General features: G+C 51.4%; 2 protein-coding genes and 1 pseudogene across 4 annotated transcripts; 2 read left to right on the forward strand and 1 right to left on the reverse strand.

The window, feature by feature from the left end:
* Positions 1-348: 348 nt before the first annotated feature.
* LOC146765359 (uncharacterized) lies at positions 349-1982 on the forward strand (annotated as a pseudogene).
* A 1559-nt stretch (positions 1983-3541) lies between these two features.
* LOC110471593 (cilia- and flagella-associated protein 45) lies at positions 3542-8248 on the reverse strand. Of its 3 annotated transcripts, none has more exons than XM_085560486.1 (11): positions 7988-8248; positions 7510-7637; positions 7059-7200; positions 6504-6674; positions 6177-6355; positions 5913-6042; positions 5531-5677; positions 5290-5403; positions 4894-5087; positions 4517-4741; positions 3542-4346 (listed from the first exon to the last, which is right to left on the reverse strand). In XM_085560486.1, the coding sequence occupies exons 1-11, from the start codon at positions 8084-8086 to the stop codon at positions 4268-4270; spliced, it is 1608 nt and encodes a 535-aa protein (XP_085416612.1). In that variant the 5' UTR covers positions 8087-8248; the 3' UTR covers positions 3542-4267. The 3 variants fall into 3 exon arrangements, with proteins under 3 accessions (XP_085416612.1, XP_021387988.3, XP_085416613.1); XM_021532313.3 differs by having other exon boundaries at positions 7855-8071; XM_085560487.1 differs by lacking the exon at positions 7988-8248 and having other exon boundaries at positions 7510-7848.
* A 1010-nt stretch (positions 8249-9258) lies between these two features.
* CCT3 (chaperonin containing TCP1 subunit 3) lies at positions 9259-17399 on the forward strand. Its single transcript, XM_021532248.3, has 14 exons — positions 9259-9347; positions 10934-10995; positions 11506-11556; positions 11637-11699; positions 12280-12376; positions 12735-12852; positions 13033-13219; positions 13702-13851; positions 14288-14420; positions 14887-14968; positions 15079-15259; positions 15769-16014; positions 16254-16385; positions 17054-17399. The coding sequence occupies exons 1-14, from the start codon at positions 9317-9319 to the stop codon at positions 17156-17158; spliced, it is 1638 nt and encodes a 545-aa protein (XP_021387923.1). The 5' UTR covers positions 9259-9316; the 3' UTR covers positions 17159-17399.
* Positions 17400-17882: the final 483 nt, after the last annotated feature.

Consider the following 17882-nt stretch of genomic DNA (forward strand, 5'->3'; position numbering starts at 1 on the left):
AGAGGCAGGCACAACACCATATATGTGGTTGAACAAAGCTCTGTATGTGTTGAATTTTTTTAATGGTTCTTTCTCAAAGCCCACTCCACCAATTGTCAGACATTTTATAAATAGCACACAAGCAAAACTAAGGGAAAATCCTTTCGTTTTGATCAGAAACCCAGAGTCAGGACAAATTGAAGGTCCATTTACATTAATAACTTGGGGCAAGGGTTTTGCTTGTGTTTCCACAGAGCGAGGACTGAAGTGGGTGTTGGCAAGGCACGTGAAACCTTATTGGGTGCAGACGCAGGTGGACACGGACCCAAGAAGCAAAGAAGAGAGCACGCAGACGGAGGCAGACATCGACACTGCAGACATCTTGTCAGACAACGATTGATAACCCAAAGACTTGGTTTTTTTTCTGGGGAATCAAGTGTAGTTTGGGTGTTGCTGCATTGTGGGGTTTCTCGCAGAGGTTGGGGACAAGGACATGGGATTCAGACAGATAGTGTTCATGTGGTCCATTCTCTTGCCTGTTGCCTTGGGCAATGGGACAGTCTTTCCCATGAAACAACCAAGGGAAAATGTGTGGGAGACTTTGGCAAAGGCAGCAGGTCTGGACAGTATTTGTCTGACCCATTCAAAACCGGGGAAACCATTCTCAACATGCTTGGTAGGTGTGCCAGTGGAGGAATGGCCAAACCCAAAAAGCATCCTGCCAAAGTTTCTAAAATTTTCAGATCCTGTGGAAGGATGGTATGTTTGGACACAGTACCTTCCTGTGGCTCACTTTGAACCTCCTGAATTGGACATTTTTGGGTCAACAAAAATGAAATTCTGTATCAAATTTAACCCATTGGGAGTGGCAGAGACAGATAATCATGTAATAGATGTCACTCCAAACCAGCTCTTTCAGAGAAATGCGTCATCCTGGTGTAATTACACCAAAATGATGAGCGAACCATCCCTTCAACATCCAGCTATTTTACCAAAGGGAGTGTTTTTAATCTGCAGGGACAGAATTTGGCCTGCTATCCCTGCAAAAGTCAAGGGTAGTCCATGCAGCATTGGGGAACTCTCATTGATAACACCTGATCTGGAAATTTTAAGGGAGCAGACACACAGGGAAAAAAGATCCCTTGAACAATATAGTCCAAATAGTGATGATGATGTTTATACATGGGACAAGGCTCGGAGAATTGCAGTTGCAATTTTCTCACCCCAAACAGCATCAGGGGTGGCCTTGACACAACTGGACCACATGGCATGCTGGTTGAGCAAACACACTCATGCCATTTCATCTGCACTGAGCGACATGTTAACAGATATCAGCAGTGTAAGACAAGCAACACTTCAAAACAGGGCGGCATGAGATTATTTGCTGCTGTCATATGGGCATTGGTTTTAAAGAATTTGAGGGGATGTGCTGCATGAACTTGTCTGATCACTCAAAATCTATTAATGAAAATATAAAGCAAATAAAGAGCAGCATCAGCAAAATGAAAAAAAGTTACAGGATCCTGGTGGGATGATTTCATTAACTTTTTTAATCTCTCACCATTGTGGAAAGAGCTTTTGAAAGTAGCATTTTATATTTTTATAGGGGTTTTTAGTTTTTCTGCTTGTTCTGCCATGCATTTTCCTGTGCATTCGAAGGGCCTTGAGCAAAGTGGCAAAACAGGTGTTTCTGGTTCAAACAGGGAGGGGAGATGTTGAAACTCAAAATGTCCCTCAGACATTCTTGGAGGTTCCAGGCCTTGGTCAGAAGCATTTTAGACCCTGGCAGGCAGCTGGAAACAGCTGTGATTTTGAGTTTGAGCCACGGAATGAGTTACCAACCTTGAAGGTGGAACAAGCAGTCACAAAGGGTTAGATAGTATAGTAGAAGCAGTTACAAAGTAGAGGGGAAAATTTTTTAGCATTTTACAGGGGGGTTTTAGCACCTGTCCAGGGGGTTTTTACTTTGTACATGGGGATCAGAAGTTCTAAGATGGAGGAAAGTGGGCTGATCCTGTTCTTCCTCCTTCTTCCTTACCTCCATGTTCTTGGTGATGCTGGCACTTATGGATTGGTTTAGAGTAGAAAAGCACCTTTTAACATAGGTAGTAGGTATTGGGGGAAAACTATAAAAATGGAACATGTAACATATCATATAAAACATAGCAGCAGACCTGGGCGGGGAGAGAGAAGAAGAGGACACCAGATAGAGAGGATGTCAGGGTGTGTGTGTCTCTGCCTGGGCCGCTGACCAAACAGCCGCAGCCCGTGAAGACAATTTTAGATAATTAGCAATAAACTGCCTTGTGACTGAACAAGAGGCTGCAGAGTTTTTCTTTGGAAGCATGGGTTGGAGGAGAGACTTTACCACCACACAAGACCCCTGAACCAGGCCAGGGGTTCCAGCAGGCCAGGAGATGGGCCATGTCTGGAGAGATACGGGGTGGGGGGGTACCCCAGGCACTGATCATCGTGTGAACGACCTGAGACGGATATCACGGAAATGTGAATGCAGCGTTTCCATAAATTTCATCAAGGGATTCACCAACTCCTGACACTGAATTGTTCTTTTTCATCACCAAAAAAGAAAATCTTATTAATCTATGAACTTTGAATGGAAGAAAAGACTGACTGCTGCAATCTTGGCCTCAGGAGGAATTTTCCCTATAAAAACCGCTTGTGCCAGGATGGAGGTGTGTGGGCATAGGGGAAAACCTCTGCTGAGGCTGACTCTGTTGCACACCCAGGGCCGACCCCGGGCTCGGCTCTGTTCTTTCCTTGTGGCTGGCTAGATTCAATTTGATTGCAAAATAAATATTTTTTTATTCATATTAATTTGGCTGGACAAATTTTCATTTATAACACTCCTAAATATAACCTGCAGGTCCCTTCCAGAGGATGGGAAGTAACATCATCCCTCCTGTTCTGACTGAGGACTTGCCCACAGGACACTGGAGGAGATTTATGTTCCTCTCAACTCCCATCCATGTGCTGCTGTGAGAAACTGCATTGACTTGTTTGTTCATCAAAAGTATGAAATTAGGATAAAAGAGGGGGAAGTCGGGACATGGAATTTGCAGGCTTGACTGGTAACCACAAACAAAGATTGTGAAAGATTTTGCAGGACTGGCTGGAACTGATAACCGCAGTGGAAACCCATTGTTGCTGAAAACTGATAAACCGAAGTGGAAGAAGACACACCACCCCACTTGTGAAATCCATTGTTTTTGGGACTGATAACCACGGTGGAACGAGACTCATCACCCCCCCACTCATGCAAGATAAAAAGGGACTGAAGAGAAGGAAAGGCTGTCAGCTTTTGGCGGAGCCAGGCTCCCAGCTGAACCCAGCGCTGTTTTGCTTGCTATCGCTTGCTGTAATTAATAAAATTATTAATTGATCTTAAAAGGCTGAATCAAATTATTCGCCTCAACTTATAACACTGCCAGGGCACAGGGGGGTTTTCCATCCCATTTCCTTGCTGTGATCTTGCAGGTAAAACCACAGGTTTGGGAGCACTGGGAGGAGGAGGAGAGAAAAGCAAGAGCCCCATGGAAAAAACTGCTCAGAAAATATTATTTATTGGAAAACTCAGTCAGTGGATGTGCTGGTTTGAAAGTAAACCAGTGGGAGAAATTAACACTGCACAAATTCCTTGAGAGAGATTTCAAGTCAGAATTACAATTTAATAGAAAGATTACAATAAATGCAATGATACAGAAAAACTGGGTTAAAACCACAAAGGCAGAGTACAACCTGGCATCCTGTCGGTCAGGGTGGTGGATGAAGTCCTGTTGAAGTGATGGCTGCAGTCCTGTTGAAAGGAGTGGTCCTGTAGAAGGTCTAGTCCTCCCCTGGGTCCCTTGAGCGGTGCTGGTATCCCAAATTCCCAAAGAGCCCAAATTATATATGGTCAGATTCAGGCAGGAACGTTCAGTACCTCCCCAGGGCAGGGAACTTCACAGTGGAATTATGTATTCCGATGAATCATGGGATGTTCTGGGGAATCCTTGATGGCCTAGATCTCCACAGGCTGAGTCAGTTTGGGAAGACGAACGCTGCCTGCAGGGTTTGCCTCCTTCCCCTATGGAACACCCAGCTTGCAGCCTGAGGGCTCAGCTGTGCACTAGGCAGCTACAGGGAGTGACCCACCCATTCACAGTTCATCAGGATGGCGGAGATGGGAGGAGACCACAGTTTGGGTACACCCCACCTTGTAACCCGGGACAATTGGAAATGGAGCCTCAAATCCGTGGGGAATCCCAGCTGGTTCCTCATGGGTCTGGGCCTAGGAGGGGGCTCTGCTGGCTTGGCTCTGGGCCCTCCACTCCACCTGGGCAAAATATTTGTCAGGAATTCCGGTGGCTCTGCAAAGGAAAGAATCCATCAGGGTCCCGATGGATCTGAGACCATGGCCCCACAGCAGGTCCCGTTTGCTGAGGATACCGAGGGAGCTGGGAGGTGGCCCAGGCTGGGACACCAGGAAGGACTCGGAGGGCCCCAGGAGCCCAGGCAAGCAGCACTGGCAGCCCCTGACCTGAACTCCTGCAGCTTCTGCTGCCTGAACTGGGCGAGGCGCTGGCTGCGCTGCCGGACCTCCTGCTGCTGCTGCCGGCCCTCGGCAATGAGGGCCGCCCGCTCCCGCTGCCGCTGCTGCTGCAGCTCCTGGATCTGCTGCCGGAGATATTCAGCATGGGCACGCTGCCGGAGCTCTCTCTGCTCCCACTCCAGCTTCTCCCGCTCCAGCTGCTCCTGATGGGCCCTGCAGGAGAGCGGGCTGGCTCAGGGACCCTGCCACAGCCCCCCACACCTGGCACAGCACCTGGGCTGGCACCGGAGTCTCCAGAGCCAGTAGCTGGGACTGGGAGCCGCCTGGCCACTGCCTCAGCCATCCCTCAGTCCTGTGTGCCTCACCTGAGCACCCTCTGGAATTCCTGGCGGTCCTGCTCCACCTGCATGGCCAGGTACTGCTCCTTCTGGGCCACCTGCTCCAGCCAGTCCTGCTTCAGCTGCTGCGCCAGCTCAGCCTTCTTCCGTGCCTTCTCCAGCTCCCGCCGCCGCCATTCCCGGTCTGCGACCTCTTGGTTCCTCTTGGCCCTCAGAGCATCCTGCCCAAATAGGGGACAGTGCTGGGCTCCCCTCAGGGGCAGCTATGGAAGCCCTTGGCCGTGGCTTTGGCTCTGCCAGCACCGCTCCAGGACATCCCCTGGCTCCAGGGGCTGGTCCTGCAGACCCCCCACATCCAGGGGTGCTGGGGTGATGACAGGGACGGTGGCAGGGGAGCATGTCACCTGTGCCTGGGCCACTCACCTGCTCTGCCTGCCAGTCCTGGGCCCGCTGCTGTGTGGCCCTGAGCTGGGCCAGCTCCTTTTCCTTCTCCAGGCGCAGTTGTTGCTGCTTTGCCTCCAAGGTGGCCTCACGCTCCTATGGGGGACAGAGACCCGGGATGGGACAGAGTCCCAGAGTGTGGGACAGAACCCTGGGATGAGACAGAGCCCCAGGACAGCTCCTGCAGCCCCTGCCCACCCCACCAGGAGCCCGCTGCTCTTACAGCCTTCTGCCGCTGCTGCTTCAGCACTTGCTCATCCTCCAGCCTGTCCTGTTCCCGCTGTTGATCCTTCAGTCTCTGGCTCTCCACGTTGAAACATTTAATATCTGCATGGATTTGCTTTAGTCGCTCCTGTTTCTGCTCCCAGGCCTGGAAATGCCAGGCAGGGTTGGAGACCACCAAGCTGAGTGGTCCTTCCTCCTCCTCACTCAGGACAGGCAGGCTTTGGGCCACCTCCCTGGGATGTCACAATGTCCCCAAGGGACCAGAGCTCTGAGCCTGCTGGCTGATGTCCCTATTCCCTGGGTGTGGCTGATCCAGCTCTGCCAATAATCTTTCCAGCCAGGTGGAAACTTCACTGCACCCCCCTCTTCTCTGCTCCCACCTTCCGATCCTCCCTCTTCATCTGCTCCAGTCGCTCCAGCTGCCTCTGGCCCTCCTGGTACAGCTCCTCAGCCCTCAATGCCTGCTCCTCTGCCCTCTGCTCCATCTGTTTCACAATGTCATGCCGGGCTCTGGGAATATGAGAGCAGAAGGGTTTCCTCTGGCTCCATCCTGCTCCCCATCGTGGGAACGCTGGCATGGACGGGGCTGGTGTGGTTGGAATGGGCCAGATGCCTCCATGGGGAAGAGGGAGCCTTCTGCCCACCTTATCAGCTCCTGCTTCCTCTGGCGCTCCAGCTCCTCCTGGACCTCCATGCCCTTCTCCCGCTCCATTTCCATCATTTTGTCCAGGCGCTTCTCCTCCTCCACCAGTTCCTTGTGGATCATCCGCTTCTCCAGGACTTGCTTGTCCCGGATCATGTTGCACTTGGCATTGAGGAACAGCTGCGGGGACAAGAGGGGTCTGTGGCTCGGAGATGCACTGGGATACAGGGAGCAGGGAGGGCCAGGGAAGGAGAGGAAGAGCCTGGGAGCACGAGGAGCAGGGAAGGCTCAGGCAGTGCCAGGTGACAGCGGGGAGCACTGGCCCTACCGCGTTCAGTTCCCGCACGTCTTCCTCCTGCTCCAACCTCATCCTTGCCGCCCGCTGCAGCAGCTTCTGCTCCTCCTGCTGCAGCTCCTCCTCCACATCTCTCCGATGGTCCCTCTTGTCTTCCAGTTCTGCCTTTCTCTGCTCCTCAATCTGGGCCTTTTTCAGGGCTTCCTGCAGGGACAGACAGCACTGCCCAATCCTGGACACCTCGAGGGCCCGCAGGGGTCACACTTCAGGTGCTGCATTCCCAGCACTGAGTGGGGACATGTCGGGCTCGTGGGGCCCTGCCACAGCCATGGGCACCCCTCCCCACACCTCTGAGCAGATATCCTGTGCCTTTGGAAGGCTGGCAGTGCTGGGCATAATTTCAGGGATGCTGGCAGTGCTGGGCATAATTTCAGGGATGCTGCCCAGCTCTCAGTGGAGCCCTGAGCCCTGCAGCCTCCCCTATGCCCCAAAATGTGGCGGACAGAGGGAGGGTCCCCTGCAGGAGCCACCACCCCTCAAACCCAGCTGTGGAGCAGGAAAAGGGGAAGCAGGAAGGGAAATGCCTACAAAAGCTGTGTCCTGTCTGGCTCTCAGGGTCTTCAGCCTGTCCCAGTGCTCCACCTCAGTCGGGGCTCGAGCTGATTCCTTGATCCTCTCGTATTCCTTTTCTCCAACGATGAGAGATGGTTTGGGCCTCTCCTGGGGAATGCTGGGGAGCCCAGGGAGAGAGCTCAGTGGCATGGAGATGGCAACAGCTCCCTGTGCTCCCTGAGCTGCCCACTCAGCCACCAAGCCAGCCCAGATCGATTTGGGAAGTGCTGGGGAAGCCATGGGGACCTGGCTGTCTTGTTTTGGGGTGAGGCAGGAAGGGAAAGTGTGGTGAAAGTGGCACCAGGCTGGGATGCAGGGGGCAGCATCCCTGGGGGTGGCCAGGGCATACTGCCAATCCCAGAGATTTTGGAATGCTGCACTGAACACCCATTCCCCCAAAACCCTCAGGGCTTGGGCACAGCTTTACATGAGCTCCCGGATCAGGTCCTTGGTGATGACTTGGATGGTCTTGAGCTTGGGCTTGAAGGAGGGCAGCTCTTGAGCATGTTTTAACACAGTCTGAGACATCACGACAGGGTCGCTGGAGCCCGTGACCTGCAGAAAAGAAAAGTTTGAGGGACCCCTCCCCCTACCTGGTGCTCCCCGGACACTGACGGATCCTGGCAGGAGCTCTGGGCCCTCTGCCGGGATTAGCCGCGGGGTGTCGGGGGCACGCCGGAGGGGACAGAGGGGCCGGGGGTCAGCCTGAGGAGCTGGACATCCTGCGGGTGTGGGGGGGGCTGGGGAGCCCGGGGGAGACATCGGGACGGACGGCCTGAAATCCCAGCGGTGGAAGCGGGAGGCGGCGGGCTCGGAGGGACCGAGATCCTGCGCCGGCAGTTGCGGCTCCCATCACACTGCCACCGCCGGGGCTGTCGGTGCTGTCCTGTTGTCCTGGAGCCGACCGTCACAATGTGGTGGAACCGACGGCTGGGATGTGTCTGCTCCGACTGTATTCCTGTCCAAAGCCACTGCCACGATTTGTCAGGACCGACTGTAGCCATGGCAATGCCCCAACAGCTCGCAGTGTCCGGGAACGGGCCGGGGCGGGGAATTAGGCGTGGTGCCTCAGGCAGGAGGAGCGGGGCTTGGTCTGAAAGAGGCGGGGCTTGGCGCAGCTGTGTCACCCAGCGTGCCCACCCCTGTCCCGTGTGGTGCCCTCCTTGCACCGACCTCCTTAGAGCCCCTACAGGGACACAACACACGCGACCCCCGGCCCTGGGGGTCGCCGAAGAGTCACCAGCGACGGCCCCGCCCCGCCCTACGCCCCGCCCCCTGCCTTTGCCCCGCCCCAGCTCAGTTCTGCCCCTCCACCGCAGCCCCGCCCCTCTCACTGCCCCGCCCCGCCCCTTCTGACCCCGCCGCTTTGTCGTGGCCCCGCCCCTCCGCGTGGCCGTGGGGTCGCCGCTTCCCCCAGATCGGGGTCCCCCCCTTGTAACCCAGCAGGAGCCCCCTGCCCTCCCCCAGCCCCAAATCACGACCAGCCAGGCCCGGAAAGAAGAGGATCCGTTTATTGGGGCACAGGGGTTGCTCCCCCAACACGCTGGGGGGGCTGCGGGGCGGTAGGGTGGGGGCGGCGCCAGCCAAATAATAAAAATAAAATAAAATAAAATAAAATAAATAAAATAAAATAAAATAAAATAAAATAAAATAAAATAAAATACTTTGGTCTGGACAAAACTGGCGGGGGGACGGCTACCCGGGGCGGGGTTAAGGCAGTTTGGGGGAGTCCGGAGGGGTCAGAGGACCTGGCAAGACACGGGCACGGCCTGCGCTGCCGGACGGGCGGGGCCGCCTCACCGTCCGTCCTTCTCTGGGCTCCTGCAGTGCGGACTGGGCGAGACCACCCTGATGACCGAGGGTGGGGGGGTCACTGAGCTCTGCCTTTAGGAGTCGAGGTCGCCCGTGGCATCTCGGACCCTGTGCCTCCCGGATGGAACGGAGACGCGGCAGCGAAATGTCCAGTCCAAGTCGGCCCCACGGTGCCCGCCGCCTCTCCTCCGGGGCTGTGCACGGCTCCTCCTTTCCCCTCCCCTCCCGTCCCCTCGGCGCCCGTGCGGAGCCCCTGGAGGCCCCGCCCCTGCGCCTGGCGTCACTTCCCTGCCGAAGGCGCCGGGCGCGGCCCTGATTGGGCGCCGCGCTCAGGCGCCATTGCCCGCGGTGGGGGGGGGGCGGTGCGCGGGGCGGCGGCGCTGCGAGGCTCCAGAAGGTTCCGCCGCGCTCCAGCCGCCGCGATGATGGGCCCGCGCCCCGTCCTGGTTCTCAGTAAGTTCCGCCGGCCCGGCCCGGCCCGGCCCGGACTGCCGGCACGGAGGGCGAGGGAATGGCCGGGGGTTCGGAGCGCCGCCCCGCTTTGCCGCTCGCCTGACTCGCCGCCATGTTGGGTCTCCTCATGGCCGGGCGCCGTCTCACGGCCCGTACCGGCCGGGGCCCCGTCCCGCCGGGGATCCGCTGAGTATCGCTGCCGGCCCCGGCGCGGCCCCAGCTCCCCTTGATAGCTCCCATCTCGGAGCCCCGCTGCGCTCAGACCTTTCCTGGCAGCCTTCCGTGCTCTCGGCTGGTCTCGCGTCTTTCTCAGCACATTGCTTTGTAGTGCCCCATTTCAGCCCCGTGTGAACCCAAATTCTTGGGCCTCCAGAGCTGCTGGAGCGGGTCTGGACGTGTCCACGGAGATGCTCCGAGGGCTGAAGCCCCTCCGCTCTGGAGACAGGCTGGCAGAGCTGAGGGTTTTGAGCTTGGAGAAGGCTCCAGGGGGACCTTAGAGCTCCTTCCAGGGTCTAAAGGGGCTCCAAGAGGGCTGGAAAGGGACTTTAGGTAGGGGCCTGTAGTGATAGATAGGAGGGGATGGTTTCCCACTTCCAGAGGGCAGGGTTAGGTGAGATGGTGGGAAGAAATTCTTTGTGATGGTGGTGAGGCCTTGGCACACAATGCGCAGAGAAGTTGTGGCTTCCCCATCCCTGGAAATGTCCAAGGCCAGATTGGACAGAGCTTGGACCCCATGCCCTGCCCATGAAAGGGTCTTTCAGGTCCCCTCCAACCCAGATCATTCTGTGATTCTCTCACTGTCCACCAACATGAGGTATTCCCAGGTTTTCTTTTTTTCTGTTCGGGTATCTCATTCTCTTCTCCATCCATTCTGTTCTCTAGTAACCCAACAGGCAGACTGTCGTAGCCCACGCCCCTTTTCTATAAGCCTGCTTGCCTGAGTCGTGGTGCTGCTCTTATAAGGTGTTGTTTCCTTTTGTTCTATCTTACACTTCCTTGTGCACATGCATCACTCCTAAATAAATCTGGGCATGCTCAAGCCAGGCTTGTAATAGCAGAAAAGCATCCTTGAGCCTAGATATGCCCTAGAGCTCAGTTTGTTGACAGCTGGTCTTCAGCAGCACTTGTGAGCCTTTTGGTACCCCAACTGCTGCTCACCCTCATGTGCCAAAGTAACACCAGTGGATTAACTTTATGTTCACCCAATTCTGCTTACTGTACATGAGCCTCTGTAACCATTTTTTGACTGAAGACCACTGTACAATAGCAGCTCCTTGGCTTTGTGAGATCTGGCAGATCCTAGTGAGTCACTGCAGTTTGATTTTCTGAGGTAATAGGTCCTGTTTCAGGGTTGCAAAGCTTTGTCTCAGGATGCTAACAAGGAGCTCTGTTATAATAGGGAATGTTGTTTTTCACTGACAGTTTTCCATCAATGTCTATCAATCTATCATGACTGCAGTATTTGTATTGTAAACTTTGAATTTCAAACCAGTCACATGTTGAATGCGTGACTGAGAGGTGACTGCATCCTTGTTGTTTTGTACTTGATTGTACTTGATACATTTTATTTTTTCTGTATCCTTTAGGTCAGAATACAAAACGTGAGTCTGGAAGAAAAGTCCAGACAGGAAACATCACTGCTGCAAAGGTACCAAATTCTCAAGCTGTTCTGATTCTCTGTGTGTGTGTGTGTATTTATGTATTAAAGAGGGACAAACTGAATGTGAAGCACATTTTTTCTATTTGATATGAATATAGGGTAGAAGAAGAAGCAACATAGAAAATAACTTTATATGTTAGCAGAAGATTTTTATACTAGTACATAAAAATTCTGTATAAAACCGAAATGTCTGCATTGTTCATGTAATGGGTACCCTGTCAATAACCATGGAGGGATTTAGCCATCCAAACCCCCTTTCTCCACAAAGTCTGAAAGTGCCTCTATTTTGACATCTGACTGAGATAGTAATTTAGTGTGGTTCCAGTGTCTTGATAATCCGCATATTCTCATTTCCATACAATTCTTAACCATGGCATGTCAACCACAGCAGAGTTGTTGGATGACTTAAATTTTGCAGGGGCTGTTGATTTCACTATGGGAGTTTTTTAGATTTTTTGATGCCCTCCTGTATTACCTCATTTCTTTGTTTCCTCCTAGACTATTGCTGACATTATCCGAACATGTTTAGGACCAAGAGCAATGATGAAGGTAAGAATTTGTGCTGCAGCTGACTAGAAGTGAGACCCATGGGACAGAGCAATCAAGTGTTGGTTCTCTTGTGGTTGCAGATGCTTTTGGACCCCATGGGTGGGATTGTGATGACCAACGATGGCAATGCTATTCTTAGAGAAGTAAGTTTCTCCTAAAGGATTTTCTTGCTTAATAGTGTCAGTATGTGCCTGAATCTTGAGTGACAGTGGAGCTGTGTGATCTCCCCACCTGTCCTGACAGCCAGTAAGTGCTAGCCAGCTGCTCCAAGAAAGGTTCTCACTGCAGAGAAACATATTCGGCAAGTATTCTTGCTCTGCGGAAATGTAGGTTTGATCCTAGAGTGGGATGTTTTCATGGAGTGTTTACAAGACTGATGCAAATTCTTTGGTAATTGGAGCTATTAGCAGCTGCATTGAGACCTTTTGAATAGATGGTGTTCACAATGCCACATGACAAGACCTAGAAATCATTATTGTCTGTCTGGTGCAAGAGCTGGTAAAAAAACATCCTAAAAACTGAAATGCCTGAAAAACAATGAAGAGGCACAATACTGTCAAATACAAGGGTTTGGTTTTGGTCTCAAAAAGGAAGAAAGCCTTGCTGTTGTTGGACAGAATGCTGTTGATTGTATTAAAGGTGTGGTATGTGTTCCATTGAGTGACGTGAACGTTTCTGCTTTAATATTCTGGGACAAATCTATGCCCCCTTGCTCCTACATAGATTCAAGTCCAGCATCCAGCTGCAAAATCAATGATAGAGATCAGCCGTACTCAGGATGAGGAAGTTGGAGATGGGACCACATCTGTCATAATTCTTGGTAAGGAGACAGACTCAAAACACTTTGCATAAAGCCTGAAGTTCTCCCTTTTTTGCAAGTACAGCCCATGATGAGACACATCTTAGTTATTTATTAACCTTGAAATGGAGGGGGGATTTTTACTGTGCCAGAGCATGCTAGGTTGATGACACCCTAACATGATCAGCTCCACGCTTTGAAAAGTTGTTCTTTCCCCATGATAACGACAGTTAAGTGTAAAGAAATGTGTAAGTGATGTTAGAGCTCTCTGCATTGATAGAAGATATATTTTTTCTGGTATGTGCTCTCCTTTCTTGACTGTTGATTATCCTGCTAACTTACTTGGGGGATTTTGATTTATTTTAAATTTTATTTTTAGCTGGAGAGATGCTCTCTGTTGCTGAACACTTTCTTGAGCAGCAGATGCACCCAACTGTGATCATCTGGGCTTATCGTAAGGCTCTTGATGACATGATCAGTATTCTAAAGAAAATTGGGTAAGTATGGGCTGGTGGAAGTTAGAGGAGGGATGGGGACTTTCTCTGCTGCTTCGAGTTGGTCCTTCAGGCAATTGTGCTAGTCAAATACAACTTAGCAAAATTGGAGAGGGAGTCAAAAGGGTTAGATTGTTGCTTACAATTAAGAGCCATTTTGCGTTTTGGTTTTTCCTTTATCAGCACTCCAGTGGATGTGAACAATAAAGAGATGATGCTTAAAATAATTAAGAGTGCGATAAACACCAAGGCAATAAACCGCTGGTCTGACTTGGCCTGTAGCATTGCTCTTGATGCTGTTAAGACTGTGGAGTTTGAAGAAAATGGCAGAAAAGAAATTGATATTAAAAAATATGCAAAAGTAGAAAAGGTGAGATTGTCTTGAACTGTTTTTTATCTTTATGTTCCTTTCTTGTTCTGAGCTAGTTTATTGTAGGGTGTGTTGGGAAGAATTTTGTGTTACTTCTCTGCAGTCCACAGACATAATCCTTGAAGGTATTTCAGTCAGTGTTGTCTGCCATACTCATTTACAATGCTAACAGTGACTGCTGTTTCAACTCTTTTAGAGTACTTGTCAAAAATATAATTTCAGTTGGATTTGGAAGATGGAAAATGAAACATGTTGCCAGACGATAGAACATTAAAAGTTTAAGTTCTTTTATGGCTTCCCACTTAAAATCTAAGTCAGTGTGTGCTTAAAATTAAACTTGTATAGTGATCTGGATGCACTGTGGTTACTTGGGATATGTTTTCCCTTTTCTAGATGTGGGACTGCTTCAGGAGATACTTTCAGATACACAAGTTTTTGTAGACTAAACTGACTCACCTGATTTTCTCCCTTGCGTCTGTCAGATTCCAGGTGGTTTTAGTGAAGACTCATGCGTTTTGCGTGGAATTATGGTGAATAAAGATGTAACCCATCCCAGAATGCGTCGCCTTATTAAGAATCCACGTATTGTCCTTCTGGATTGTTCACTGGAGTACAAGAAAGGAGAGAGCCAGGTAAAGTGAGTCCTCCTGGAGACATCTGCAGGTCTTGATTTATAATGATTAAAACTAACAAAAGCAGGTGGCTTGATAAAATTGCAGGTGGTGTAAGGTTTTCTGCCTTCAGAGGCCTGTTGAATGTGGGGGCTAATTCTGCTGTGGGCTCCAGAAAAAATAGGAGTGAGGCTACAGGGTTTTGACTCATTGAAGCAGCTACAGTGATTTGTGTATCTTAAGTGTTGGTCAAGAGCAAAAGAAATATTTCTGAGCTTGAGCTAAGGTTAATGCTCAACTGGCACAGCATCACAGTTTATTTGATCAGTGGTTTTCATCCCTGACTCTTTCCCTGGTTATACTGGAGGAATTGAGCTGCTTGAAGCTGGGAGAGGTGTGTCTAATATGGTGAAGGTTGAAATGAGCACCCTAAGCTGTTTACACCTCTTTTGTACAGACTGACATTGAAATTACTCGGGAGGAAGACTTTGCCCGAATCCTGCAGATGGAGGAAGAGTACATTCAGCAGATGTGCGAGGATCTGATAAGAGTCAAGCCAGATCTGGTCATCACAGAAAAAGGAGTTTCTGGTAATGGCACATGCAATCCTTTGTGTTGAATTCATCTCAGTGAGGTTCATCGTGTTAATTGCACTGCTCATGAACTTAGAAAAAACCCAACCAAATTAAAAAAAAACCACAACAGCAAACTAATACAACTACTCCCAAACCTGGTGTACACCAGCAAAGAGATGTACACTGCAGGTATTGAAGTTCATCCTTGATGTTGCTTTGTGAAAGTAGACTCCTACTATAATACTTTGCTTTTCCAGCATTTGGGAAAGATACCAAAATACAAGTGAAGATGAATCTTAACCCCTCGAGAGCTGTGCTACTGTTTTGCCTTGCAGCCTGGTTTAAAAAGCTACCTTTAGGTGCTTTTCTCCTGTAATCCCTTTTGCTTCAAAGCAAAATAACTAGATTGATAATTGATAACAGATGAAGTTTGTCATGATACTGCTGATTAATTACTGAAACTACACAAACCTGATTTCAGACCTGGCCCAGCACTACCTGATGAGAGCCAACATCACCACCATCCGCAGAGTGCGGAAGACTGACAACAACCGGATTGCCAGGTAGGTGTTGGCTCCTGTCTGGAGCCCATTCCCTCTGTGTGTGACACAGAATTGTTCTGATCTCACTCTTTCTCAGTTCTGATTTGTGAGTGTCTGTTTTGGTGTGCTAGGGCCTGTGGAGCTCGCATCGTCAGTCGCACCGATGAGCTCCGGGAGGAGGATGTGGGAACGGGTGCCAGGCTCTTTGAAGTGAAAAAAATAGGAGATGAGTATTTTGCTTTCATCACTGATTGCAAAGATCCTAAGGCTTGCACCATCATCCTGCGGGGAGCCAGCAAGGAAATCCTAGCGGTGAGTACATGGGCTGCTTCACCTCCTGTGCCAGCCACCTTCATGGTGAGTCATGGCCAGCAGACTGGGCTGGACTTCCAGCTGCTGTGGTGCTCCAGGTAATAGAAGGGCGGTGGAGCTGAAAAAGGGTCTGGAGCACAAGGAGTAGCTGAGGGAGCTGGGGGGCTCAGTGAGGACCTTATTGCTTCCTATTTAGTACTGCCTGATAGAAGGGTCTAGCCCACTAGAAACAAGTGATGGGGCAAAAGGAAGTGACCTCAAGTTGCACCGGGGAGGTTTAGATTGGATGTTAGGGGAAATTTCTTCATGGAAAGTGTGGTCAGGCACTGGCACAGGGCCCAGGGCAGTAGTGGAGTCACCATCCCTGGAGGGATTTAGTAAATGTATGGATGTGGCACCGTGGGACTTGGTTTAGTGGCAGCCTTGGCAGTGCTGGGGGATTGTTTGGATTTGATTATGTTAGAGGCCTTTCCAGCCTCAACAGTTTTGTGGTTCTGTCCGTGTTGCAGGAGGTGGAGCGCAACCTGCAGGACGCCATGCAGGTGTGCCGCAATGTCCTCATGGACCCGCAGCTGGTGCCAGGCGGGGGAGCCACTGAAATGGCCGTTTCCCATGCACTGACAGAGAGGTCCAAGGGCATGACAGGCGTGGAGCAGTGGCCTTACCGTGCAGTGGCCCAGGCTCTGGAAGTCATTCCCCGGACGCTGATCCAGAACTGTGGTGCCAGTACAATCCGTGTTCTGACTTCACTCAGGGTAAGGCATGTGCCAGGGGCACCAGGAGAGAGTCAGCCCTTGCCTGTTTTACCCAGCTTCTCGGATGAGGCACTGTTCAGAGCAGTGCCTTTGTGTAATCAGTAACATGTTCTTGTATAAACTCCAAACCCAAGAATATTCTACTGACCTGTTACAGTTTCCTCAGCCCATAGTTTGAGACTCCAGAGGGGAAATTGCCATCTCACCCCACTGGTGGTGACCTGTCTTTCTGCTTCCAGGCCAAGCACACTCAGGAAGGCAGCCAGACATGGGGGGTGAATGGGGAGACTGGAGCCCTGGTTGACATGAAGGAGCTGGGGATCTGGGAGCCCTTGGCTGTCAAACTTCAGACCTACAAAACAGCCGTGGAGGTAAGGAGAGGTGGAAACTTCAAAGTCTCTGTGGGTATCATCTGGGAGAGGAGGACATCCTTCCCTGTATGCTGGGGTGTTTGGGTGGGCATCACACCCAGTGCAGGGCATGCTGGTGTCCAAGCTCGTTGTTGCTAGAGATGGGATAATGAGGGTTGTAGGAGCCCAGACTCAGGTTTTCCCAGGGCTTTTGATCCTGCAGCTGAATTTCATCATATTTCATCTCACCTTTTCCTGCAAACAGTGCAGAGTGCTCTCACTGCTTCCAGTGCCAGAGGAAGCTGTGCGTGAGCAATCCTGTGCCAGCAACATGCTGAAATCATCAGTGGTCGTGGGAGCTTTATCCCTTTGGCTGGCTGGGGCTGCCCTTCTCATTACAGATCCTGCCATTACCTTGCTGGTGTTAGATCAAAGACTGTTCCTTGAAGGGATACTGTATCACTTCTATGTCAGTCAACAAGAAAAAATGGGTGTCCTTGTTTCCAGGGTGGTGGAAAAGCAGCCCCTTGCTGCTCCCACAGGCCTGTGAGACACCATTCCTTTCTCCTATGCTGAAAGAACCATTTCAACCCAGGCTGGTTGGTTGTGTGGTGTGAAAGCTGGGCAGGTCGGGTTTTGTCTTTTGTGATGAGCTCCAGATGAGCTCTGGGTGTGGGGTTTCTCTGCAGACTGCAGTTCTCCTCCTCCGTATTGACGACATTGTTTCGGGGCACAAAAAGAAGGGTGACAACCAAAGCAAGCAGCCTGCAGCGGCGGAGGCAGCCCAGGAGTGAGAGCTTGCGTCTTCACAGAGGAGAACCAACTGCCTTGACCTTGACATGGGGAGGAGCTCAACACAGTGGCCTGGTCTCAAGGATGAGCCTGGAAAAGTTTGTTTGAAGTCTGGGAGGGATGGAAAATACCCTGGGTATGGAGAAAAGGCAGTGGCTGTTGGTAACACTGCACTGCTTACGGGGTGAGGGTTACTGACTGAAAATTCTCTTTGCCTCAAAATAAATACATTGTTTCAGGCTGTGTCTGTGTTTAATCCCTGCGCTTGGACGGGTTGGGCAGGCGGGAGTTGGTGCCAAGCCGAGGAGGTTCAGCGAGGCCAAGGGCAGGTGCTTGCACCTGCACTGGGGCAACCCGAAATGAAAACAGATGGGAAGAATGGATGGAGAGCAGCCCTGAGAAGGATCTAGGGGATGGGTTGACAAGAAGCTCAGCATGCCGTGGCAATGTGCACTGGGGGCCCAGCGAGCCAACACTGTCATGGGCTTATCCCCAACAGCATGGGCAGTGTGTGAAGGGGAAATTCTGCCCCTCTGGTCTGTTCTGGAGACACTCCTTGTTACAGCTTCCTCCCGCTCTGGGGTGAGTCCAGAGAATGAGATATTGGGAAGAAATTCCTCTCTGTGAAGATGATGAGGCAGTAGCCCAGAGGAGCTGGGGCTGCCCCATTCCTGGCAGTGCTCAAAGCCAGCTTGGGAGAAGACCTAGAGCAACCTGGTCTAGTGG

This window comes from Lonchura striata, chromosome 25 (genome assembly GCF_050655825.1).
Source record: "Lonchura striata isolate lonStrDom1 chromosome 25, ASM5065582v1, whole genome shotgun sequence".
Classification (NCBI taxonomy): domain Eukaryota; kingdom Metazoa; phylum Chordata; class Aves; order Passeriformes; family Estrildidae; genus Lonchura; species Lonchura striata.